Source organism: Mchenga conophoros, linkage group LG22 (assembly GCF_057382185.1).
Source record: "Mchenga conophoros isolate Kocher_MC1m ecotype Shallow Benthic linkage group LG22, M_conophoros_male_GT1.1, whole genome shotgun sequence".
NCBI classification, from domain to species: Eukaryota; Metazoa; Chordata; class Actinopteri; order Cichliformes; family Cichlidae; genus Mchenga; species Mchenga conophoros.
In genome coordinates, this window is record NC_140546.1 from 13359220 (window position 1) to 13384885 (window position 25666).

General features: G+C 40.8%; 3 protein-coding genes across 4 annotated transcripts; 2 read left to right on the forward strand and 1 right to left on the reverse strand.

Moving 5' to 3' along the window:
- The first annotated feature begins 575 nt into the window (after window positions 1-575).
- rad21b (RAD21 cohesin complex component b) lies at window positions 576-11143 on the forward strand. 2 transcript variants are annotated; one of them, XM_085261895.1, is made up of 15 exons: window positions 576-733; window positions 2908-3105; window positions 3920-4049; window positions 4220-4319; window positions 4554-4660; window positions 4815-5024; window positions 5152-5274; window positions 5425-5553; window positions 6363-6586; window positions 6681-6837; window positions 7297-7442; window positions 7524-7730; window positions 7870-7953; window positions 8964-9200; window positions 10787-11143. In XM_085261895.1, the coding sequence occupies exons 2-14, from the start codon at window positions 2962-2964 to the stop codon at window positions 9153-9155; spliced, it is 1953 nt and encodes a 650-aa protein (XP_085118021.1). In that variant the 5' UTR covers window positions 576-733; window positions 2908-2961; the 3' UTR covers window positions 9156-9200; window positions 10787-11143. The 2 variants fall into 2 exon arrangements, with proteins under 2 accessions (XP_085118021.1, XP_085118020.1); XM_085261894.1 differs by having other exon boundaries at window positions 8964-11143.
- On the reverse strand, window positions 9977-13418 carry utp23 (UTP23 small subunit processome component). Its single transcript, XM_085261896.1, has 3 exons — window positions 12359-13418; window positions 12067-12241; window positions 9977-11660 (listed from the first exon to the last, which is right to left on the reverse strand). The coding sequence occupies exons 1-3, from the start codon at window positions 12544-12546 to the stop codon at window positions 11259-11261; spliced, it is 765 nt and encodes a 254-aa protein (XP_085118022.1). The 5' UTR covers window positions 12547-13418; the 3' UTR covers window positions 9977-11258.
- Window positions 13419-13553: 135 nt separating this feature from the next.
- On the forward strand, window positions 13554-24499 carry rnf5 (ring finger protein 5). The gene is made up of 6 exons (XM_085261728.1): window positions 13554-13904; window positions 20234-20252; window positions 20960-21072; window positions 21152-21209; window positions 21304-21415; window positions 22622-24499. Exons 1-6 carry the CDS (start codon window positions 13696-13698, stop codon window positions 22756-22758), a joined length of 648 nt encoding a protein of 215 aa, XP_085117854.1. The 5' UTR covers window positions 13554-13695; the 3' UTR covers window positions 22759-24499.
- Window positions 24500-25666: the final 1167 nt, after the last annotated feature.

Genomic DNA, 25666 nt, shown 5'->3' on the forward strand with positions numbered 1-25666 from the left:
GCTTATATTCGACTGTGCAATAATCACTGTGCAATATACTCACTCAAATGTGCAATCCTATTTATCCATATTGTATATTCTGTATCTATATATGTGTATATGTGTATATGTGGTGTATTTATGCTTATATCCTTACTCTCATTCCCCTTAATGTATCTGTAACATGCAACTTCTTTTGGTGCTTTGCTACTGGAAACTGAATTTCCCGGAGGAACCCACCCGAGGGATTAATAAAGTTTCATCTAATCTCTAATCTAAAATCAACTTTTTTTTCACTTGTTATTTTAAAAAGACCAGAGAAAACAAAAATGATTAAACACAAAACCCAATACTATTTCCTTAAAAGTAAATATGGAGAGTGAGCTTCTTATTAATGATGGAAATGTCTTAGTAAAGACAGAAAAAGTTTAATGTTCTTGTGTTGTTATTGACGAAAAAGAATCATTACAAGTTTGATGATGTTTTATAAACATCATATAGGATGTAAAGGATCTGAATGCGGCACACAGATAACGGAGCATCTCCCTCCCTCCCTCTCTTTGCCCTCATCAGCACCACCGTCTGCATCCTGCTGAGCTCTCAGAGCGTCCTGCCTCTCCGACGGGGACGGGACGCCATCTTGTTTGTTTTAGTGGAAGAGGAGGCGGAGGGGTACCGGGGAAAAAAATAACCCCCAACCAACGGCAGCGACGGCACGGCCGGCAAAAACAGAAACGCGCCAGACGGCTAACCGGTGAGTATTTTATGTCTAGCGTAAGCAGAAGATTAGATTTGTGTGGATAATTAAAAAAATAAAATAAATAAATAAAAGAGAGAAAACGGGGCTAGCGTCGCGGTGCTTTTGAAAGACAGCTGCTAATACTAGCTTATCTGCAGCATCACCTGTTGGGATGCAGGGAGCGTCAACGATGTAACGGACATCTCATTTAAAACGGTCAAATAAAACCTGCCCGGTCTTCTTCTGTCTGCGGTTACAGGGTCGCTGTGTTTCCCGGTAATAACAGTATAACATCTGCATTTGGGCCAGCACTTTGATTGGAGTCATCCTGCAGGTGCTGCATGTTGTTTCTATTATTAAATCATTACATCCTTCAGTATCATGACTGTCCTGGCTAACGGTGTAGCTGCAGGTCATTTCTACAGTATCCACGGTAAAGTGCGGGTATACACCTAACAGGCTATATAATTAGCCATAAATAAAAGGGGCCAATTAGGATAAATAACACTACTGCTCCTTTGTTAAAATGTTGCGTTTACTGTAAAATTATCTGCGATGACACATTGCCCAGACATAAAGTGACAAAGTGATTTCTGATATTTGTCCAAAAATATTTTCTTGTATTTAAACTGTTGTAAATGAGCTGTTAGCCTATAATATGTCCCAATTTTGGCCTACTATGTAAAATGAAATTGACATCCTTTATATTACAGATCCTTAATAATTATAGAGTCCCAATCGCTCGAGTGGCTATCACTGTTTTGTTTGTTTGTTTATTATTACAAATTAGTAATTAATATAAAAGACATTAAATAAAAGTTTACAGTTTTCCCTCAGCAGTGACAAATATTTTTGCTAGTTGAGTTGATCCAAATGAGGGATTTTGCTAAAATAATTCACTAAATTCATGGAAATGATTTGATAAATATCTTATCAAATTTTAAACATGTAAAATAAGGTTCTACTGTTGTTTGTGTCCAAGTATTACCTATTACTTAAAATATACACACACATAAGTAAAATATTTAGGAGAAACCAGTGTTAAAGTATGAATATTATTGTTTATATTATTATACAATATTAAATTATTGCACAGATCAGTGCATTTCTTTAATTTGACTGTACTGTAAAGTCTTATGTTGAAAGTTTACTCTCTCACCCAGCTCCTTAGTGTAGTCCAAGGAGCAGCCCTCAACAAAGCCAGGGCTCCTCACAAGTTTTTTTTTAGTCTTTTTTCTCTGAGTTCCTCCATCCCCAGCAGACCACAGCATAGAAGATTAAAGAGCTACCACAGTGTCCCAGAAGGTCCTTAACGGCATCCTGAACACAACAAAGGGCCTAAGACGATTTTAGCCTTTCTTATACAGGACATCTATATTATGTGACCAATCCACTTTGCTATTAAGATTAACATGCAAGTATTTGTAAGCTGACACAGTCTTAATCTCCAGGCCTTGAATGTTTACTGGTGTAAACTGTATCACCTTGCAGAGGAAGTCAGTCACCATTGTCTTGCTGGAGTTTATTCAAAAACTGTTTTTTTTTGCACACCATTCAGTGAAATTGGTAATAACCTCCCTGTATTCCAAGTTGTCCCCTTCTGATATATACCCAACAACAACAACAACTGTCCATGTTGTATCTGAAGTCCAGTTTGTAAAGGATTAAAAGGAACAGGGAAAGTACTCTACATTGTGGAGCCCCAGTGTTGTATACCACTACATTAGACACACTGTCACAAAGTTGAAAGCAGTGTGGTTTTTTTGTGAGATAGTCTCTGATCTATGCAGTCAGGTGGCAGCAGGCTATCGGGTTCAGGCTTTTTCCCCTGAACTAATATTAGCAAAACTTAACTAACAGAAGAAAAACTGTCTGGCTGATGGATGTAAATGAGAGCGATAAAATGAGCAGCTCATTCTCTGCCTTCTCTGGATTTTATGCATGCAGGTTAGATGATATGCCTCTGCAGTCTGTATCTGCACTCTGTGTGACACTGGGACTGCTCCAATCACAGGCGGTGGTTTCAAAAAGTCTCAGTTAATCAGTTTGCACCTTGTTATATGCTTATCACGATAACCCAATCAGTTGTTTTCTTTTCAACATCCCCACATAGTTTACCCCTTCATAGTGGTGATTTCAGTCATGTGCACTGTACTGTTTCTCTCTTTGTTTTTTTTCTTTCTCTCTAGGCCTGACGCATCCCCCACTTCCCCTTTCCCTTGTGGTGAGAAGGCATCGAGACGATGTTTTACGCACACTTTGTCCTCAGCAAACGTGGGCCGCTGGCTAAAATCTGGCTGGCGGCCCACTGGGACAAGAAGCTGACCAAGGCACATGTTTTTGAGTGCAATTTGGAGAGCAGCGTGGAGAGCATCATCTCACCCAAGGTTATTTCTCAGGCTACCACAGCTAACTCCAACAGACTTTGATTACTGTACACTAGGGATTTTCCATTTTTTAACACAGTTTCCACTAAAATCTGTCAGTCTGAAGCAGCTACAGTGAATTAAAGAAACAGAGTTCAGGCAGCAGAAATTGCTGAAGTTGTGCTCTTTCCTTAGTGACAAGTTTCCTTATTACTCTAAAAATCCTGAATAATAAACTTTGTTGCAGTGACATGCAATTAATTTCTATATATAGTATTTGATATTACTATTTGGCACTGGGGCACCTATCAATTAACCTTACAGTAGCTGCTCTGCCATTGAAAACCATGCCATGAAGTTCCTGGTACACAGTTTTTGTGTGTTTTTTTTCTAACCGCTCCCATGTGATAAAGTGATTACCCCATTACTGCATGTAAATAGAACCTGCAACACTCTTTATTAGTTCCATAAATTGGTTATCGGTCTCCTTGATTGCTAATAGTTGGTATTAGCCCTGAAAAAGCCACATTGGTCAATCCCTGCTGTAAAATGTGGCTGTTTCTTATTAGGTTTCAGTGTCTACCTTCATGTAGTCATCCTATAATTACATTGTAGGCCCTTATTGGGGTTTTTTTTTTTTTTTTTATATATTATTCTGGTTTAATTTTCTCTCAGGATTTCTTTATAGTACAGACTTGTTAATTTCATTTATATAGAACTCATCGGTTGTGAGACAGACTGCTTTTTTGCTTCCCACATGTGGAAGAAGTGACACAGTTTATGTAGAAGACAGAAGTTACTGTATTACTAAATGTATGTCTTTGTTTTTTTACAGGTAAAAATGGCTTTACGGACTTCAGGGCATCTGCTGCTGGGGGTGGTGCGAATCTACCACAGGAAGGCCAAATACCTGCTGGCAGACTGTAATGAGGCCTTCATCAAGATCAAGATGGCATTTAGACCAGGTTGGGAACAGCAGATAAATCAAAACTAGGCTTTCCAAAAACCATATTAAATACATACTCATACAGCAGCAGTTAGGGCCCTGAAAGAGCCTCTGTTACTTTAGATGCACATGCTAACTACGCATGTGTCACATACACTAAAGCTGCTTTTCTACCTCGTGTTGTTTCAGGTGTGGTGGATCTTCCAGAGGAGAACAGAGAAGCAGCGTACAACGCTATCACTCTGCCCGAGGAGTTTCATGATTTTGACCAGCCACTGCCAGACTTAGAGTGAGTCCTACAGTCTTCCTGAGAGAGCACAATGCAGAATAAGACTACAAAGAACAAAGTTGTTGTACAAAATAAACTGTGCAGATCACAGCCATTAAATAAAAATGGTGTCGCGTAAGGTAGCGTAAACTTGTTGTCTGTATTGTACACGGCCCACATGCTTAGCCACCCCCTCAGAGTCCCAAAATATATTAACAACAGCATTTAAATGACAGTGTGTTGTGTTTTGCACAGTGACATTGATGTAGCTCAGCAGTTCAACTTGAACCAGAGCAGAGTGGAGGAGATCACCATGAGAGAGGAGGTGGGCAACCTCAACCTGCTGCAGGACAATGATTTCGGTACTTTGTTTTTTGGGGTTTTTTTTATCTTTATGTAGGATTTGATCAATTAAACACCAACATCCAAACACCAATGTAAAACCACATTTCAGTATTTTAGTGACACTTTGTTTCAAGGCTGATTCCTTGACTTCCTCACTGTTTTTTCATGCAGCCGACTTTGGGATGGATGACCGGGAAATGATGCGAGAGGAGAGCGCGTTTGAGGTAGACATTATGGGAGCATCAGCTTCGAACTTGCTACTGGAGGCTGAGGGTGGTGCTAACCAGATGGCCGATAAGTCCAACCATTTGGAATATGATGACCAGTACAAGGATGACTTTGGAGACAACCCCATGGAGAGCAATGAGGGAGGAATGCTGGGTAAGAGCTAACACTAAATTTAAAAACAGATTATTTTATTTACTCAATGACATCTGTAGATGACGCTGTTTTCGTCTGGCTAGTGGATGAAAAAGTGTACTTTTTCTTTTCTTGTATTTCTGTGTAGTGGACAAGCTGCTGAGTAACGAGGATGGAGGCGGCATCTTTGACGACCCTCCTGCCATCACAGAGAGTGTGATGATGCCTCAGGACCATGGAGACGATGACGATGACTTTGATGCTCTCTCAGGTCAGTTTCACAAATTCCTCAGGGCTAAAATATAATATTTTTTAGTCTTTAGCTAGAGTGTGGTATGTTACGGAGAGTTAAAATTACAATGTAGTTGTGTCATTATAATGAAATGCAGATCTAATATGATGTGTATGTGTGTGGTGTTAGCGGGAGCCCCAGATAGTCCGGACTCAGGCCCAACAGAGCCCCTACCAGCTATGACTGACCAGGCAGAGCAAACTACTCTGGTCCACAACGAGGAAGAAACCTTCGCCCTGGAGCCCATCGACATCACAGGTAATCCAGCTAATTTTGTTTTTGTTTTGTTTCTAATTACTCAGCAGCTCTCTCGCTCTCTGTAACAGAAAAAATAACTAATGAAGATGGAACGTAAGAAAGATGAAAGCCGTGCTAATGAGCATGATTCTGTTGTGCTGTGATCTAGAAAATGAGCGGTTATACATGTCAGAGTCAGCCGGCATTTAACCAGTTGACCGGAGCAAAGCGTGACCACATTCCAGTTATTCACACTCAGCAGACTAATCTGTCATGACGTGTGTGATGTTAGGCACGGTGCAAAGTGCCTCACATGTCAGCAACATTAAAAATGTGATTTGATTTCAAATGGTTCATGTTGTTTTGGACAGTATCTTAAATTTTGCTTCTGACAAATAGCCTTCATATTATAATAATTAAAAAGAGTAAAGCTAACACTCAAACGAATGAAAACTAAACTGAAATACACTTATCTATTTTGGAAACTAACTTAAAACTGATTTTAAAACAAAAACTCAAATGCTCTGAAATGCACCAGATCAGCAAGATAATAAAACTCCTGTTTCTACAATGAAATGGTAAATGGACCGGTTGTTATATAGCACCTTTCTCTATCTGAGCACTTTGCACAACTTGCCTCATTCACATTCACACACATTCATAGCTCCAATGGATGCATCTGTGAGCAGTTAGTTAGTATCTTGCACAAGGATATTTGGCATGCAGACTGGAGCAGCTAGGGATCGAACCACCAACCTTCCAATTAGCAGATGACTTGCTCTACCTGAGGTTAAGCACTAAAAATGAGCCCTTGTCTTCCTGATCTACAGTGAAGGAGACCAAGGCAAAGCGTAAGAGGAAGCTGATTGTAGACAGCGTGAAGGAGTTGGATAGTAAAACTATTCGTGCACAGCTTTCTGATTACTCCGACATTGTCACAACCCTGGATCTGGCTCCGCCCACAAAGAAACTGATGATGTGGAAGGAGACGGGAGGAGTTGAGAAGCTTTTCTCCCTTCCAGCTCAACCTCTATGGAACGCCAGACTGCTCAAGGTAACGGATGTCATTCAGGGACATTTGTGCACAGTGTTTTAGTGGTCACGGCGACACACATTACAAACACTGACTCTATGTTTACCCTCACTAGATGTTTACAAGATGCCTGACACCATTAGTCCCAGATGAACTGAGGAAGAGGAGGAAAGGTGGAGAAGCTGACAGTCTGGATGAGTTTCTCAAAGATCTGGAGAACCCAGAAGTGCCAAGAGAGGAAACAACAGGCCACCAACAGAGAGACATCATGGGTAAGAAACAGACTCCATATAAAAGATAGAATAGCTTCAAAAGTCTGAAAAATGAAGTAAACATAAAGTGCCTCAAACTGAAATTAATTTAGTAAATTATGGTCTCTATTTGCAGTTTTATTTAAATATTATTTCTCACATACATACATTGCAAAGTGTTTTAAGAAAACAAATGTAAAATAAGACAGGCGGTAAAGACTAATGTGAAATGCAAGCGTTTAATAACAAAATTTATACAAATGCATGAACAAGACATCTAGAACAAAGATAAGAGCTCTATAGAAATAAGCTAAACTGAAACATGTTCCACAGTAAGATCTGCCCCATCATTCATTACATCTTATATTTGGACTATGTTACATTCATCTTTTACATACAGTCTGTGAAAATATTTTCCCACTGGTTTTCCCACCAGTGTTCATTTGAGGTAGCACAAAATATGTTCTTGATTTTTTCCAGACCAGACCATCATGGAAGAGGCCAGCGTGCTGCAGACTTCAGCTGTAGAGGGGAGCAGGACAACCCTGGATGAGTCGGTCATGCCACCTCCATCCTCCCAACGAGGCCTGAAACGCAAGGCCCAGGACACAGAGCCAGCCCTCCCTGTGAGTACATGTTTTTCAGAGTTTGTCACATTGTGCTTTCTCTGTCTCTCTGATGTGTCCTCTGACCCCTCCTCACTCCAGATGGGGGCCTTGGACCAACAGCAGCAGCAGCAGCAGCAACAGCAACAGCAGGGGTCCAGACCATCTAATGCACCCCAACAGCTCGAGGCATCCACTGTGGAGGTACCCCCGGAGGAAACAACCACCACCAACATCAGCCAGCTGATAGAACTGGACCTGCTCACCGACAAGGACAAGAAGAAGAATGATGAGGACTCTGATGAAGAGGTGAGATAAAGATTCCCAAACCTTGCTTCTTCACTTTTCGCACACCTTTTTCATTTATTCAGAGTAAATAAGCAACCTCATTTTTATGTAGTTTATTTATCTGTAAGTTGGTATAAGGATTTATGTGTATTTATGTCAGGAGGAGGAGGCGCAGGGAGGAGACCAGGACCAGGAGGAGAGGAGGTGGAATAAAAGAACCCAGCAAATGCTTCATGGTCTCCAGGTATGTATGTCATCTCATCTTACCAGATAAGAAAACAGCAGAGTGATAAGTTGTTGGTACAACTTATAGAAATATCTGAACTCAGATCCACACACTGAGACACCCTGGATGTTTCTGCGTGCTTTAAGAAGGGAGACTGACATCTCGTTGTATGAAGAAACAACTTATGTGCTTTTATTTTACCTTTTTTCCCCAAAATATACTCATGTGCAGTAGAAAACCATAGGAATCCTCTCTGAAGTGGAATTGTTTCTAGTCTAATGGTGTCAAGTTTGTTTTTTTAGATTTAAAATTAAGATGTAAAACATGACACAGTCCAACTAAACTCACAAGGAGTTAACATGAAACATCTTAAAGTGCATAACATAAAATAAAAATTCATTTCACAGATTCAGTTTGATTATTATGTCAAAAGACCACCAATACAAGTTTTTATGACTTATTTTGTTTAAATCAGCCACAGCTGTGATTTTACAGATGACTTAGAGAATTTAGGATTGTGGCCATAGACACAATCAGGATGCTATCCTGTTGGATTTTTGAAATCTACATTGTGAAACTTTAACTTTAGGGTTTTTTTCCCCATATTTGGATGAGAGGATGGGATGCTGGTTAATTGGTTTGGTTATAAATACAGACACACTAATACAATAATAAAGTTTTTCATACAGAACTGAAGTCTGTGCCAAACTGCAACGTGAGTGTGTGAGGTCAGGCCTGTGAGTCTGACCTCAGGCAGAGCTCAGTTGAGATTTTGGGTTATTATCTTATATTATAAAACTTTTAGGTAATAGCCCGACAGTTTCGCTTGTGGATAGCATTTTTTATGCCAGAGGCAAGCTCCACACTCAATATATTTGCAGATTTCCACAGCATCAGGTAATATTAAGACTACCGACTGGCATCGGATAAGTAGATGTACCTTGCATAAGCTTAAAATCCATTTCCATATCAAAGTATGCAAAATGACAGGCTTCCTCTTGCTCACACTCTTTGTCACTGCATCACAGAGGGTGATGGCTAAAACCGGTGCCCAGTCGGTCAGCCTGCTGGATCTGTGCAGGAACAACAACAGGAAGCAGGCAGCTGCCAAGTTCTACAGCTTTCTGGTCTTGAAGAAGCAGCAGGCAGTGGAGCTTGTCCAGGAGGAGCCTTACAGTGATATCATCGCTACGCCGGGTCCTCGCTTCCACATCGTCTAAAAAACCCATTCCTTTTAATCTTTTAAAGAAAAAAACTGCTCGGAGGTCAGTACTTTTAGTCAGCAGCACTATCTGTTAGTTTAACACAAGTCTTATTTAAGTATGCTGAGATTGTTTTGTTTATGAAATGGTTTCATTTTTGCATCATTTAGATGTGAAGCAGTGGTGGTTCAGTGGAAGTGGGTCTGACTAACGTAGTTGGAACTCAAACAATGAACATATTTATTATTTACTCACTTTATATCCCAATCACTGTAAAGGATCACCTGCATCTCATTGTTTGCTGCCGTCTCACCAAAGTGAAGGAGTCCAGTGTAATGATTTGTTTACAATCAGTCAAACATGTTACTTCCATTTTTCTCACTACTGCAGGTGAAGGTTTACTTCTGAAGTCTCTCACCATCATATTAGGAAGAAGGAGCATGCACTGTTTCCAAGAGTACATTTAAACAGTTATTATAGTAGTTCTCTACAGACTCAACCAGCAGCTAATCATTATACAGCTGTAGAGTAGCACTTTAAGTATTACAGACTCTAAGTTGTTGTTGCTGTTGCTGTCAGTAAAAAAAAAAAAAAATAGACATGACCCAAATCCACACAACATACTAATTTCTAAGCAGGATTCGAGGATTGTGCAAACTTAAAAATAGTGATGGCTATCAGCCTCCTGACACAAATCCTCTGGAAGGATTTGTGTCAGGAGGGTCATGACGGAAACATTAAAAGTGAGCATAATTTATGCACCGTTAATTTATGGCTGTTCTCTTACTCAAGGTGTGTTCTTACCGGCATTGGGAAAGACAGTAAAAGTGACAAAACAGTGATTAAACTTCATTGTTTATTGTCAAAGGTCTATTTAAACAATTTAAATTGTGTTAATTTTCAGTAAATTTCACCAAAATTCTAACTTTTTTTTAGTAAAGAAATCTGTGGCATCAATTTGAAAATCTTATATCGCCTTTTTCTCATGTTCACGCTGTCTGAGGCCCGCCTGCCTGACCAGGGGATAACAAAACCCCATCAACCTTCAGGTTAAGGGGTAAAAATCACCTGTTTTTTCAGCGCATCGTGATTATGCACACTTTTCCTGATTCAGATTTAAAATTCTGATAAAACAGTTCTGGGAACACCTTTAACAACTCCTGCTGCTTCCTCTCTAAACTTGGAAGGAATTAAGTTTTCTCCATCATTGCCTGTTAGTATAAAATATGAAATATTGAGACTTTTCATCACGTTGTCTTGGACCTTGTTACTATGTGCTGTGGATTTGGGACACAGTTTAATAAAACCTAGCTTCGGGACCTCAGCCTATAGATAAAAACATGAGTGGTCTGCTATACTTGCATGCTATCCTGAAATATTTGAATCAAGTCCAATTTGTGTGAAATTTCTTTTCATTGCCATGTTACTTTTTTTCAAATCCTTAAAATAACTTGAGGTCAGATTCACTTTACTCAGTGTCCTTATTGTATATGGATACAGTGATGCACTGTCTTGTTTATTAAGACAATTAAGTTGTTGTGCTCTGTGTCACTTTTGATAGTATTAATTTATTGTTGTATTGCTGTATAGCAGCTAAAGAGAATGAATTGTTTTTTCATTTAAAAGCAGATTTCATTATTAATCTCTAGAATGGCTGGATGACAGGATCAGATGGAAACTGGATGGACTTTTGTTGCTGCAAGTCATCGTGGTATGAGAAAATACTGCAGCTTAAATTTAATCTGCACGAAATATCAACAGTGGAAACAAGTTAGTGTGTCCAGAGACAGCTAAATGCATTGTTTTTGATATCCCCTTCCATCTAAAAAAAAGAAAAAGGGTAAACTGTTTAATGTCTGAGTGCATCTTATATTTTAAACTATGTGCCTGTAACGAAACCTGATTTTTTGATTTTGTATAAAAGAAATCATAAAGATGTTGTCTGAGAACAGTTTCATTCCCTTACCTGTAAGGTTTTTCAAAATAAAACAAATAACACTACAAAATGGCATTTTTAAAATATTATGTAATAAACGTTTTTTTTCCTCTGCAGTCATATCAAAAAGTAAACCTATAAATCAGGTGAATGGAGAAGGTTGAAGTCTCTGTCTTCCTGCTGTTTTATGTATTAGCAGCTGCTGGGGCAGCTGTGCCATCTCCTGCCTCCACTTTTCGTTTCTTGTGTCGGCTTCTCTTCCTCTTCCCCTCCTGCTCTGTCTTCTTCAGCGGAGGTGTCGGGACTCCTTTCTTCTTTTTCTTCAGGCAGCTCAGCGGGTTGGGGTTGGACTGTTTCCTCTTCCTCTTCTTCCCACGCCTTTCTCCGTCCTTCTGGCCAATTCCCTGCTCCTCCTTCAGGGTCCGGATACTCTGTTGCTGGGCCGGGCTGACCAGCTCTCCCAGCTGGACGGCCTGGACGTGGTTGAGGGACGCCTGGCTGGGCTTGTCCAGCACAATGGTGTTGAGGATGATGTAAAGCAGAGGAACTCCTGGAATTTTCTTCAGCCCCGTGGTGACTGTGTGGTCCTGAAGACACAATGAGACCAAGGAGATATTTGTAACTTATCTGTCATCTGCTCCACTGAGCAGTTATAATCCCAAATCAGACAAGAATGAAAACAAGTTTTCAGCAGCCCATCTCCTCGGTACCCAGATGTTTACAGGCTGTTGTCAAAAGAACAGGGCATGATACACACAAAACATGTCCCTGTAAAAAATTTTGAGACTTGTTGCTGCCATCAAATTCGAAATAAGCCAATATGTTTTCACAAAAGAGTAAAAGGAATCAATTTAAGCATTTTCTACGTTTTCTATGTTCAACTCTGGGTAGAAAATGCAAATCGCTCCATTATGTTTTTTTGGGAATCGAGTTTATCGGAGCACCCAAAGCTGGCTTTCAAAAATATTTTCCCACTTTCATCTCATTATTTACCTGTGTGGCAACGAAGTAGTGGTGCGAGTTGGTCTCTTCCAGCATGGACAGCAGACACTCTGATGCTGAGACCGGCTCCTTGAAATGCGGACACTTCCTGACCTGAAACCTCTGCAGGATGATCTTGGCCCCGTACAGCTGTTTTCCAAGCGTCTCGAGCTCCTTCAGCGCACAGCTGAACGTGAACACGTGGACATATTATTAAAAGGTGTATGATGACGGTGTTGTGCCAAAAAGTGACCGGGGGTAGTGGGTGGGGAGGAGGGGGGTGCTCAGAGGTGAATACACTCACCTGGTGGTGCACAACTGCACCTCTCCCATTAGGTATTTGGGCATCTGCTCTTTGATCTGAATCTTGTTCTTCAAGGCCGCTTGACAGAAAGTTCCATCGATGAGGATTTGGAAGGGTTCCCTGAAGCCGAAGTTGTATTTGTAGAAACTGATCGTCTTCTTGGCTTGTTTCTGCCGCTTAATCTTCATGGCGGCGGGCCAGTGATGAAAGAGCGCGTATTAAAACACAAACAACCGTCAGTGACGCGCGTTAACCGTGAAAATACTGTTAACGTTAGAATTATCAAACACAGCATGTGCGCTGTACACAACACGCTTACGGTCGGTGCCCCTCAACTGTCCGACTGGAAACAACATGTAGGACTAATGTTCCCGCTTTCTTTCTTTCTTTCTTTCTTTCTTTCTTTCTTTCTTTCTTTCTTTCTTTCTTGTATGTTGACCTCCAGCCTGTCGCTATTAATTATTTTTCTCTGAGGAGCAAATATTCTTCCTATTTTCATGAAGTTCATTAAACAGTAAAAGTGAATAAATAATGTTTTTGTTGTTGTGGCGTTAGAGTTTACATTTTTTATGCTGTGCAACAGTCTCGAGTCACTACTCATATCTTTATATTTTACTTCTATGGAGCCAGACTTTCTTGTGATTTTTAAAGTGGTGTAAGCAGCTGTTTATTTATTTATTTTTTAATTTCAGTCCTTACCTGACTATTTTCAGAGGAACGTTTTCTGTGAGTTAAGCCACTTAACACTGAGCTATGAATCATTCAAGGATAAAAAAGGATGAACCAGTGTTGTGCCTACATATAACGTTGCTATTCACAGCCCAACAAAGTTTATTACAATTTCCTTAGCCGAGTCTATGAAAAATGCCAAAAAATAAGAGTTTGACGGAAATAAAATGGCATTTTTGCCAGAATGTTGTGTTTCCCAAAGAGCTATTAAGCGATTCTTTTTGTTTGTTTTTGTCATGTTTCAATAAATCGCTTCTATTTTCCTACCACAAACGAAATGAGGATTGGCTAGAGACGAAGGTGTACGTGTCAGTAATTCTTCTTCTTCTTCTTCTTCTTCTTCTTCTTCTTATTATTATTATTATTATTATTATTATTATTATTATTATTATTATTATTATTATTATGGTGGCGGTGGTGTTTAAATTAGGCCCGCCCCACGCGTCCTGTTTCTCCCGGAAACGGAAGTCGTCTCTCGGGCAGAGACAGCAGCCTCGGCTCGGTCGGTGACAGCAGCAACCGTTACCGCTGATAGCTAACGTTAGCTCGGGTCTGGCCGCTGCGGGTTGGCTCGCTTCGTTTCTTTCTTCGTTTGGAAAATAAACACTATGGCGGCCGCGGATCACCGGTTCTCGAGTGACGGCGGGCCGGCCAGCAGAGGAGGGTTCCCGGCCGGGGAGAGCAGCAACGACCGCGACGGTTCGGGTGGCGGCAGCGGGGAGAGCGAACGGGAGCGGGATCGAGCCACCTTCGAGTGCAACATTTGCTTGGACACTGCCAGGGACGCCGTCATCAGTCTGTGCGGACACCTGTTCTGGTACGTGCTGGTTTCATTTGTTTCGCAAACACGGACTTAGTGTGGTTTGTTTAGCCGCCTGTTAGGCCTTCTTTTGGGTTGTTTCTAACGGCGGAATCACGCCCCTCGACGCTCCGGTAATCAGTCGGTTGTGAACGGGATAAGAGACTATTAGATAACTCTGTGAAGGGTGTTTGTCTTCAGTATGTAGCTGAACTTTATTTAACCCGTGAACTAAGCCGCCTTTTTAATGCCTTAAAGAGTGATCTCATGTCTTTTAAGGGAATAAAGTTTCTGGAATCAGCAGATGTACACCACCACAGTGGATTTCAAATTAATCAGTCTGGGATTGAAGCGCAGACTCTCAGCTGATGAGCAGTTTCATAGCTGGATTATTATCAGTTCTCAGTGTTTCATGTCTGATTTAACAGACCAAGATAAGTGCGTACTGTGAAACCACACGAGTCGTTAAAAAGTCTGTGATGCAAGTTTTTGGTCAGACCACCCAGCCCTAGTCAGAGGTCACAGCTGCAGTTGGCGCCTGGTTTGATCGGTGACACATCAACTTCTGTGTTCCACCTCCCTGCTGATCATGGGCAGCTTTCAGATCAGGTTCACAATATGCTGAATGCACATAATGGGCAGTGAAAACGCCTTGTAGCTATGGCCTCGCTGAGCCAGAATCCTGAGATTAGAAAACAACATAGCTGACAAGTTTTATCAAAGACTGAAAGTAGGTGTTGGGTAACAGCTGTAATTCTAGTTTGTTCCATCACTGTTGGCTCTGGCTTTGCACAAGGCTCAACCTTCAGTCCACTCTGTGTTGAATATTTACACACGCTCAGTGATGTGGTGGCTTCATTCATGAGTTGTGACTCTTGGCTGAGGTTAATGTGGGATTAGGGCCAATCCGAAGGTCATCCTAATCGTTTCCAGCAGAACTGTAGCTGATGTCAAAGCGTAGAGGGCACCTGTTTGTAGTTTTAAGTCACAAAGGCTGGATGAGTGTGTTTTGGCAACAGAGACCTGTGTGGGCTTACACAGTGACATGTTTGTGATGTTTGTTTTCTCGGTTTCACAGGTGAGGCGTTTGCTGGGTGGAGAAAAGCTCAGCAGCAAACATGAAAATAAAAACAGACGTGTTTTAACTGTCCAAGATCCATCATATCATCTCATCCGCAGGATGGGAGCAACCTGTAATTTAACTTTTTATTTTGTCTTTTATTTGAAATGAAAATTCTGATAGGGTTGCAAAATCTAAGCAGGCAAGAACTAGAGCAGACCAGCTACCACTGGCTTCTCCAGTCTGCAGGTGACTGAACCAGAAACCCTGATAAACCTAAAGGCATAGAATGAAACATTGCATGTGTGGGGAGGAGGGTAAATGTGGCTTGTAGTTTTAAAAAGGCCTTTAAGAGCTCATTTAGACTACAAACCCCAGCTAAGCGTACATACTTGCATACATACATATTGTATAGACTTCAAGCACTTTATCTACGACTCCTCCATGGCCACATGCATGTTTTTTGGACTGTAGGAGGAAGCCGAACCTACCCAAACACAGGAAGAACGTGCAGATTCAACACAGGAAGGCTCCGGCTGCCAGTGGATTCAAACCTAGAACCTTCTTGCTGTGAGGCGACAGTGTTTCGCACAAATTGCATGATGTGAAATACAAGAACCTTACTAATCATTACACAATTCTGGTGCGGGTTTGTCTATTTTGGTCCTTCCAAAAGGACCAAACTCACTCTTCGCCCGGCTTTGTCAGGCTTAATTTAGTTTGGTTGAACTTTTTTTTGTTTATCAGTAACCTTTTCTGTTAATCAGTAGAAACAACCCTACAGTTAGGGGCACAGTTGCCTTACAGCGTTGTGTTTAGGCTCCCTCGTTACGTGCTGATGTAATTTAGTTGCCGTGTTACTCGTGTCTCCCTCTGCTCTCTGAAGTCCTGATGAAACGGCGATGATGAAACCGTCAGCAAGGATAGAAGAACACCTTTAGATTAAAGTTGCATCAGCGCTGCAAGCCTACATCTAATCTTTTTTAACCACACGAAACTCCCAGCCTTTCACCTGATCAGCCGAGCATTCATTCTGACTGTGTGTGGCCGATTCTCCATCGGTATACTCCTGCTAGTTTATACATTGTGCAGCTTCCAGATTTATGTGTGAGAGATGTTAATTTCCTTTTAACACTTCAAGGTTAATGAGCGTGTGACATCTTTACAGTCCCAGAGTGAGCGCACACTCGAGCATACTTGTCGTCCACACAGGCTGCAGAGCAAATGAATTTGCTCCTCCAGGATGAGAGCTCATCAAGTTAGAATTAGAAATGTATCAAAAAAATAAATATGCTCATTAATATTATCCAGTAAGCCTCTGAAAAGAATCCCGCGTTTCAGTTGAGATATTTAAAACCTTAAAGAGTTTGACATAAAGGTATGATTATAAAATAGTTACATTTAGGTTTTCCTTAATCTGACTGGAGACATCCCAAACCCTCTTTTGGGAACCACCAACTTTTAATCACTACATAAATCTACACTCATTGGTTACTTTTAGGAGTTGGACCCCTTTTTGCCTTCAGATCTGTCTAAATTCTTCGTGGCATATATCGAACAATGTGCTGCTCCATATTGATATGATAGCATCACACAGTTCCTGCTCATATTATGATGAGAGTCTCCTGTTCCATCACATCTCAAAGGTGCTCTGAGATCTGATGACTGTGGAGTCCATTTGAGTGCAGTGAGCTAATTGTTATGTTCAAGAAATCAGTTTAAGATGATCTGAGGTTTGTGACATGGTGTGTTAAACTGCTGGAAGCAGCCATCAGAAAATGGTGCACTGTAGTCATAAATGGTTGGACATGGTCAGTAACTATACTCAGGTAGACAGGGGTGTTTAAATGATGCTCAGTTGATACCAAGCGTACCAATAAAATATCCTCCACTCCATCAAACCACCAGGAGCTTAAACTGTTGATGCAAAGCAAGATGGAGCCTTGCTTTCATGCTACACCTAACTCTGACTATCATCCAAATACTGAAATGAACACTCGTTAGACTAAAGGTTTGACCTGCGTGTATTCAGAGATTCTCTTCTGCATCAGGTATTATTTTCACTTCCTCGATCATGTCATGCAACAAGTGGTTCTTAGGATTTTTTTTTGGTCGCCTGTATCTTGAGATGTTTGTGGACAGTCTTATTCTTTGCGATGAAAACCAGTGCATCATCCATCTCTGGGGGCTGAAATGAGGCTGTTTTTAAATCGGTGTGTTTGTGGTTTGTTGCACACTCCCAGCAGTAAACGTGACTTTGAAATGTTTTCCGGGAATAGGCTAATGTGCTGTAAAGCAGTGCTGGATCTTTTGAAAATAGTTATATATTGTAGATATTGATATTTTACAGTTACTGCTTAGAAAGTGATTGATGATCTTTTATCAACAGCAGTGCAATTATTGATTCTGCTTATAGGTCACATTGTTCAGTGTAAACAGTGTAGAAATGAAGCATAAAAACAAAAGCTTGCATGCAAATCAGGTGTGCAGTATAATATGGCAGGATTGATAAAAGATGTTGGTTAGGTTGGAGCCTGACAGATATGGAAGCAGTTCTCTATTTGATGTTTCTGCTGTGTTTGATTATTCAGGCTCACTAATGTGATGTGACTCATGTGGATAACATAACTGTCCTATGCTTTCTTTATTGACGCTTATGGTTAACTTAAAAGTGGTTAATGACAAGCATAGATCAGACTCGAACACGTTCTTAACAAGAGAGCAGAAATTTCTGGCTTTATCTGGTGAGGTGTGGACAAGGTTTCGCAAGAGTCTTTACAAAAACAACGCTACTATGAAAAATCAGAGCCTCAGGATTAGTTGGTTTACTTGCTGTTCAGCCTGACGCAGTTTTCTATTGAGATAAGATGGAAACGTCTTCCAAATTAAGTTAATTTTACATGGAATGAGCCGTACGGATTATTGGATTATTATTAATCTCTGGCTCTTTTCCACAGTGCGTTTTTTGTCCTGTCCCGCTCCCCTCAGCCCAGCCTGGTTCTGGTCAGCCTGGTTCTGACAGAGGTTTCTTCCTGTTGAAAGGTTTTTCCTTCCCGCTGTCACAAAGTAGGGTTTTTGTTTTGTTAATTGCTGCATTCTTGTTTTAATGTTATAAAATGACTCAAGTGACGTCACTTGAGTCTGTGGTACCGTAAGGAGGCATATAGTCTGCATTCTGGCTTCATTGCCACTTACTGGATATTAAGCAGCTAGTTTCAGGTTGTCTAAACGTGTGCCCACATGCTTAGTCAGAGCTGATAGGTTTGTTTTATTAACTTTGGCTTTGCACTTTGTTCAGCTGTTGGTAGCCACGAGAAAGCCATTCTCAGCAGCAATCTGATAGCTGGTATTAAAGCAATGTACACACTGAGACGTGCTGTGAAAGTCTGAGCATGTGTGTAAAGATTTGCAGATTAACACAGGGTTTTGTGTTATGGATTGGCTCTGCTGGTTGTTAGTTTGTTCACATTAAGTTGTGGACTTGGGCTCACCTGATGCGGTGAATGTTACGTAATTGTTATGGTGTCAAAAACAAGCCCTGCCTGTTCCCCTGCATGACTGGGGTTAGAGTAGAAAAGAATTATATAAGTACTACTGCACTAGTTACTTAACGTTATCAGTTTATCTGACAAAGAATCTCTGGCGTTTAGAAAGGATTTACAAACAGAAAACAGTTGAGGCACTTAGAGGAAACTTTAACCACAGAAATTTGTTTTCACCTTTCTAGCACACTTAAGGTACAGTTAAATCTGTTGATTGTGTTTTCTTTATAAATATTGCCAGTGGAAAAATGTTCTGCTCACTTCAAGGAGAAATTTTAAGTTTTATACTTTTTATTCTTGAAATCTTTAAACCAACTAATCTAAGTTTCTTCTGATTGGCTACCTCTGACAAACAGAAGGTTAAAACAGTAGATGAATGGGGTTAGAGGAATGCGAGTGCTGTTCCAGCAGGGCAAGCAAGGAAAGCACTGCTTGCACAGTGAAGTGAAACTGATCTCCCTCTTTTCATCTCAAACAGCATCTCTCATTGCTGTTTGCAACATCCTTTAAATCTGGCATCTTGTGGCCACAGTTTCCTGTTGTCTCTGGAAGCGGGTTTAACTTTGCTTCAAGTGGAATCTGAAGCACCTCTTCATTTCACAGGCTTGTCCATGTCATTGTAAAAATAGTTTAAGTTTGTCAAGCTGAGAGCCCAGCAGCTTTTCTTACGGTTTGCTTCTGTCCTTTGTGGATAAACCTGTGTGATCTGTAACAGTAATGGGAAACCATTACTGGACAATCTCCTGTTCATTTTCTCAGCTTGCGTTTCAGTAAAAGTCACAGCACAACACTGACCTCGTTATTTTAACCTTTGCCCATGTTTAATATGAACATCCACCACTGTGACAGTAAATAAGAAAATGAACAATAGGTTTAATATTTGTCTGCGGTGTGCTCACATGAATTAGGCCAGAAAGAAACCCAAAAAACACAGTTATGGGCTTTGTGTAGTTTTGATAACTGCAGTTTGGTGCATTGAAAGTTGAAAATCAGACTTTTAGTAATTTGTTTTTGTTTTTAAATCTTTAATGGTATAATATGTTGATCAGGTCACAAACAGCTGGTCAATATTTTAAACAACTTTTTTAATTTATCAGCTGAATAAGTTTCAAGTAAGAACTCACGCTATTAACTTAAATATATTGACTGTGATTTAATGTAAGTGCACCAGGACTCTTATCTTTGCTGAGGTCTGCTGTGGGTAGTTTGGTCTATTTATAGGGGGGTTTTTTTGTTTTGTTTTTTTTGGTATCCAATGAGACAGAATGTCAGTGGTGCAGATCATATATAAAAGATGGATGCATAAGCCAAAAGTTACTGTATTTGCACATCCACCTCTGTCAGCAGCCACCAACTAGTTTTTTGTACCAGGCTGTAAATATGTTTTTTCTTATTCAAGGTTGGTCATTTTGTGTGGATGACACAAAGTGACAAAAACGGTTTCTGTTGTTTGCCTTGAAGTAGCTATAAGCTGTTAATATGAAGAAATATTCAGCACTTGAGAACTGTTTGTCTTGAAAATACCTCAGTGTTGGGGCATCTCCCCAAACCTGCATCCTGCCCTCCCACAATGCAGCAGCAGGTTGGCCTGGCCCGCAGTCTTGAAAACAGATGAAGCCAATTAATGCAAACAATAGGGAGCATTTTAATCAGCCACCTTTGAGGAGCAGGTTTGTCTGTTATTTTAACTGAAAGATGCTGTTGTGAGAATGTAAATTAATCTTTTCTTTTCTCGCTCTTTACAGCTGGCCCTGTCTTCATCAGGTGAGTGTTTCATACTTCCTGTAGTGTGTTTTTACAGGGTTTTTAGAGACTTGATTAAGCAGTTCAAGGTCATTTAATTTCAATATTGAAAATTGTGATATTTGTTTTTAAAGTGTACCTGACTCACAGCTCAAAATTATGATTATTTATATTATACTGGAACTTGACGAGGCTCCTCAGCTTTCTTAAATAAGCTGATTTCCATTTAAGTAAACTTCTTTTTGATTGGCTGCCCTCCACAAGGTTCAGACAGCAGGTGGGTGGGGCTTTTTGTGCTGAAGCAGTCTGTAAGGGCTCCTAGCATTTAGCTCAGGATTATTATTGGCTTCATTTTAAGGGGGTCAAACTAACAGCACAGCGAGGAAGACCTCAGTGAAGGTCCACAGTCCTGAGAGGAGGCCTGTAATCAGCACAATCAGTTCAGGGTGATGATGTAAGCTCAGTGTGGAAGCTGCACCTGTCGGTTGATTTAATGCAGCTTAAAGATGCTAATGTACTTAATGCCTCCTCTTACTGCCACTTCCTTCACCGCTCACCACTGTAAACATGTTGTGCTTCACATCTCTTGCTGTAAATAAAGTTTTAGAAAATGCAGTGGGTAGCGTCACTTAGGTTCCACTCTTGAATCGGCAAATAAAGATCGGTTTGTGTGACGTGTATTGCAATCATTTTGACATCCTTCTCCTTGCTCTGCTCCTCCTCATCAGTGGTTGGAGACGCGGCCAAGCCGACAGCAGTGTCCCGTGTGCAAGGCGGGCATCAGCAGAGAGAAGGTAATCCCGCTGTACGGCAGAGGGAGCTCCAGCCAGGAGGACCCCAGGTGAGCAGAGTCTTCGGTGTGTGTGTGTCTTTTTTGGTTGTTAGCTTCTGTCTGTTTGTGACTGTTTCTGCTGTCTCAGGTTGAAAACTCCACCCCGGCCTCAGGGGCAGAGAACAGAGCCTGAGAGCAGAGGCGGGGTGAGTTGGTTTATATTTTCACACTGGTTTTTAAATAAAAAGCTGAGTTTAGCTTATATTAAAGCTTCTTTGCCGGGTTTCTCTCTTCGCTCAGATGTTCCGCGGTTTCGGGGACACCGGCTTCCACATGTCTTTCGGCATCGGAGCGTTCCCCTTCGGCTTCTTCACGACAGTCTTCAACGCCAATGACCCCTTCCACAGAGCAGGTAAACAAAGGAAATAAAGTCTTCTGCTATTACAGCTGAACCCCAGAAAATATCAGCCTAGAGATATAAATAAAAATAATATAAAGTTTTGTCGTTAACAGATATTAATTATTGTGCTTTTGTATTCATTCAAACTGAGTGTATAACAAGGCTCTCTGTGTGCCTGTAGGAGCCTGTGTGTTTAGTAAAAGTCCAGCTCAAAAGAATTTTAGCAAATCCAAAAATGATGTTTGGATTTTCTTCCTTGGATTTACACATGAATGCGTATGATAGTTGTAGGACATGCAAGCATTAGCAAATCCGTAGTCAGGCCTGAATAAATTGACTCATCAGTGTGAATAATTACAAGACTGCGAGTCTGAAGCCCTCAGGTTATCAGTGTGCTAAATGATTGGTTTTAAGCAGCATTAATCCCCTAAGCCACGATTAAAACCCTAAAAGTTTCTTCCTTGTTATTTCTCCACGTTTCACTGCTGGACCTGTTTAATTGGTCTTTAATTTTCCATCTTAGATTTAGTATAGTTTCATTTTAAAGCACGTGTTTTCTCCGTCACTCATCTCCAGATACTTGTAATAGATTCTATTTTAAATTTAAATTGACCAGCATTATAGTGAAAACTGTTTCCCATCAGTCTCTCTTTGCTGGGGGTCAGCACAGTCTCTCTTGTGCTGATGTATGGAAGGTCGTTTCTACCACAGGAGCAAAAAGAATACAAATGAACACTTTTTTTCTTTTTTCAGAAGTTGGAGTTAGAAAGCTATACATTTATTTATTTTTAGTGGCAAAATCTTCCACTAAGGAGTTTGTACCATGAATGTGAAATTTGCTGTGTGAGCATGCAGTAACACTGCCCTCTAGAGGTCAAAATGTTCCAGTGCACATCGCGTTTTATCAATGGGAAAACTGCATCAGTCTACTACCCCCCCCCCCCCCCCCCCCCAAAAGAAAAAAAAAAACAAAAAACAAAAAACAAAACTAAAACTCAGATCAGGCCGTTAAAATAGATCTAGAACGGAGAAGAAAACGACTAAAGACATGTGGGCTCAGAGTCAGTTTGGCACAGGAAATGATCAGAGCAGGAGCAACCTGAAAATTGCTCCAGAACTGGATGCAATCCAGAGGTGCACAAGGAAAATTCCCCAAGGAACAAACTATGAACACTCACAGCTATACTAAACTTCACAATCCTTCTCCTCTTCCTGTAGATCAGTACGTCGGTGACCACCAGGGCAACGGCAATGGCAACGGCAACGGCAATGGCAACAACGGCAATAACAACTGGCAAGACTCTCTATTCCTGTTCGTCGCCATCTTCTTCTTCTTCTGGCTGCTAAGCGTGTGACGCAGACCTGGTGGCGGACACACAAGTGATTATTGATGTCTGAGAGGGAGGGGCGCATTAAACAAAAAAACAAAATGGCAAACACAACTCGCACACTTAACTCGAGCCACAGACACACACTCGCGTTCCATTTTCTAACCGGAGGGGGTAGAGGGAGGTTTGTGTTTGAGACCATGAATACAGAAGTTTGATTTTTCTCTTCCTCACTATATCAGATCACTTCAGGACCCCTCTCCTCCACCTGCTCTTTATTTATGCAAGAAGTTCACTGGAAAGTAGTGCAGCGCCTGTCCCCCAAGGCGAGTAAGCCCTCCCAGTGTGCACACAGCTGTAGATGGATGCACAGAGAGCATAAAGAGGCAGTATTACATGATCAGGGTGAGCTACGTCGCGAGATCTTATTCGTCTTTTGGTGTCCAGTGTTGCAGAAGAAGAAAGCTGGGTGGAGCAGTCTTTAGGAAAGTGGGTTTTCCTGAAGCACAGAGAGGAAGGGTGTGAGAGGGGTTAGAATACAGGGAGGAGACGTTGTCGTAGAATTGGCGACAGACAGAAGCGGCCCTGTGGGATGCTTTTGTGTTTTGTTGGGTTTTTTTTCTTCTTCTTCTAAACATTTGTCTTAACAAAAACTGCCTTCGCACTGTGAAGCTGTCTGTAGTCGGAGCTGCCCTACACCTCGGGGCGCGTGCCGTTGTCGGACCACTTGTTCCTTGTAGTTCCCTGTGTGTTTGGGGGAAAATGGGCCGGTTAGGTTGTTTTTCATGCCCACATCAGCTACTTTAAAGAGTGTGAGGTGCACGGTTAACAAAAGGGGGCAGAATAAATCAATATGCAGGATTGAAAAGCAGCAGTTTGGTCTCCTCACACATGATTAAAAAAAAAAAAAAAAACAGATCTAAATTACGTCCTTTGATTTTTCCTGACTGTATGTGTCTGAGTGCGTGTGTATACATTCTGTATTTGTACATATGGATATTGTAAATGCTGTTTTTATGTATTTCTGACTGGAGGACCAGCCGTGGAGAGCAAAAGAGAACAAGATGTGGGTCTTGAGATGCTTCTTGCTTTTCGGAGCTCGTTTGATTTAAAAAGTTAATAATCCCCCTCCTGAGAAAGCAGAATTTTGTTGCCCCGCTAATGTGATGATTTGACAAGGCTTGTAGTTCTTTTGACTGTACAGCAGAGTAACTGACACAAATTCATTTTAATGTGTTTAAAAATGTGAAGTGCAAAGTGTTAAGTGACCCCTGAGTTTTTTTGTTTTTTTGTTTTTTTGTTTTGTTTTTTTTCTTCTTGAATATTCTAGTCAAACATGGGCCAAAATAAACGAATCGGAGTCATAGCGCTTTATGCTTCATGTTTTCCCACATCAGAATCTCCCCCAGTTATGCAGAAATCAACTGCACTCAAGTGTGAGTTACTAGGAGTCTGATGAGCACTTCTTCCTCTTATAATTTTTCCCCTCTTCAGACACACTTCACACTGAAAGGTGAGCTCTGCCTGGGAATCCAGAATGACTCAAGCAGAGCTCCGCTGATTTGCATCCAGGTCTTTAGCACTTCAACAATCATATCGGGGTCAGAGATGAATGCGGGTCCTCTATAGTTGCCCAGGGCTCATCCTCTCTCAATACTTGATGTTGTGAGGCTTATGTGACACTAAAACGAGTGATGGAAGTCTTTGGAGAAACATGGAGACGTAGTGCAAAACCAAAAATGAACTAAGATTAAAACATGGTCTCGTTCTGTGTTGTCTTTTTTTTTTTTTTTTTTTTTTTTTTAATTTTATTGAAGTGGGCAATTAAACAACTGAGTTAACTTACAGAAAATGATCAAGTTATTTATTGAAAGCTTCTCAGATGTGATCATTTGCTACATTAAAAGCTGACCTGTTGTGATTTTTCATTATTTTTCTGTCATATATTTATGCAGTCAGAGGTAAAATGGGTGTTGTGCTAAAAACTGGGACTTTTCCTTTGTAACAGGAATGCTGTTTGTGGCTTAATATCATTCACAAGGGATTCATTTGACATGTTTCACATATTATAGGCCAGGGATCCCCAATCCCAGTCCACGAGGGCCAGTGTCCCTGCAGGTTTTAGATGTGTCCTTGATCCAACACAGCTGATTTAAATGGATAAATTATCTTCTCAACATGTCCTGAAGTTCTCCAGAGGCCTGGTAATGACCTAATCATGTGATTCAGGTGTGTTGACCCAAGGTGAGATCTAAAACCTGCAGGGACACCAGCCCTTGTGGACTGGGATTAAGGACCCCTGTTATAGGCCAACAAGTTATTTAAAGCAGTTTAAATACAGAAAATCACTTTTTCGCACAATACTGGCTCTATGTGGACTGATAGCTCTACAGCAACCCCAGCACCCTTCCCTGGTTGTATTAACCAGGGAATGGTGCTCTGTTTTATGGGGGCTCAGCTCCTAGTCATAATGTCACATTTGCAAAGCTCAAAGCAAACTGGATAAACATTACAATGTTACATTCAAGAGCAGCTTAATTAATTGGATGAGCTATTGTAGTTTCTAAGAGTAATTTGAAGTAAATAATCAGAGATTTCAATCTAATCCACACATTTTAGGGTGGAGCTTTTAGTTGGATGAGATAAGAAACATGCACAACATTATTTTAGTCTCCTAAGAGTTCAACTGATCATCAAGCACTTAACCTTCCTCTTGTGTTAGGGTAACAATTAGAAGAAACAATTAAATCCTTAGACAAAGCCTATGTTTTCTCCCAGGAACAGGAAATGCTGAGCTTAATACACAAGGCAAAACTAAAATCAAATGAAATTATTGATTTAAAACAAACCAAAAAAAAGAATGAAACAGAACTCGATTGTTAGGACAAAGACGGCACTTGCCAAATTTTGAACATGGGAACAAATCAGGTTGATT

Coding starts and splice junctions, on each gene's coding strand:
- rnf5 (XM_085261728.1), top strand. CDS start 13,696: ATGGCGGCCGCGGATCACCGGTTCTCGAGTGACGGCGGGCCGGCCAGC. Junction 21,073..21,151: donor TCCAGCCAGGAGGACCCCAG/GTGAGCAGAGTC, acceptor CTGCTGTCTCAG/GTTGAAAACTCCACCCCGGC. Junction 21,416..22,621: donor TGACCCCTTCCACAGAGCAG/GTAAACAAAGGA, acceptor CTCTTCCTGTAG/ATCAGTACGTCGGTGACCAC.
- rad21b (XM_085261894.1), top strand. CDS start 2,962: ATGTTTTACGCACACTTTGTCCTCAGCAAACGTGGGCCGCTGGCTAAA. Junction 4,320..4,553: donor CAGCCACTGCCAGACTTAGA/GTGAGTCCTACA, acceptor TGTTTTGCACAG/TGACATTGATGTAGCTCAGC. Junction 7,443..7,523: donor ACACAGAGCCAGCCCTCCCT/GTGAGTACATGT, acceptor TCCTCACTCCAG/ATGGGGGCCTTGGACCAACA.
- utp23 (XM_085261896.1), bottom strand. CDS start 12,546: ATGAAGATTAAGCGGCAGAAACAAGCCAAGAAGACGATCAGTTTCTAC. Junction 12,242..12,358: donor GTGCAGTTGTGCACCACCAG/GTGAGTGTATTC, acceptor GTTCACGTTCAG/CTGTGCGCTGAAGGAGCTCG. Junction 11,661..12,066: donor ACTACTTCGTTGCCACACAG/GTAAATAATGAG, acceptor TTGTGTCTTCAG/GACCACACAGTCACCACGGG.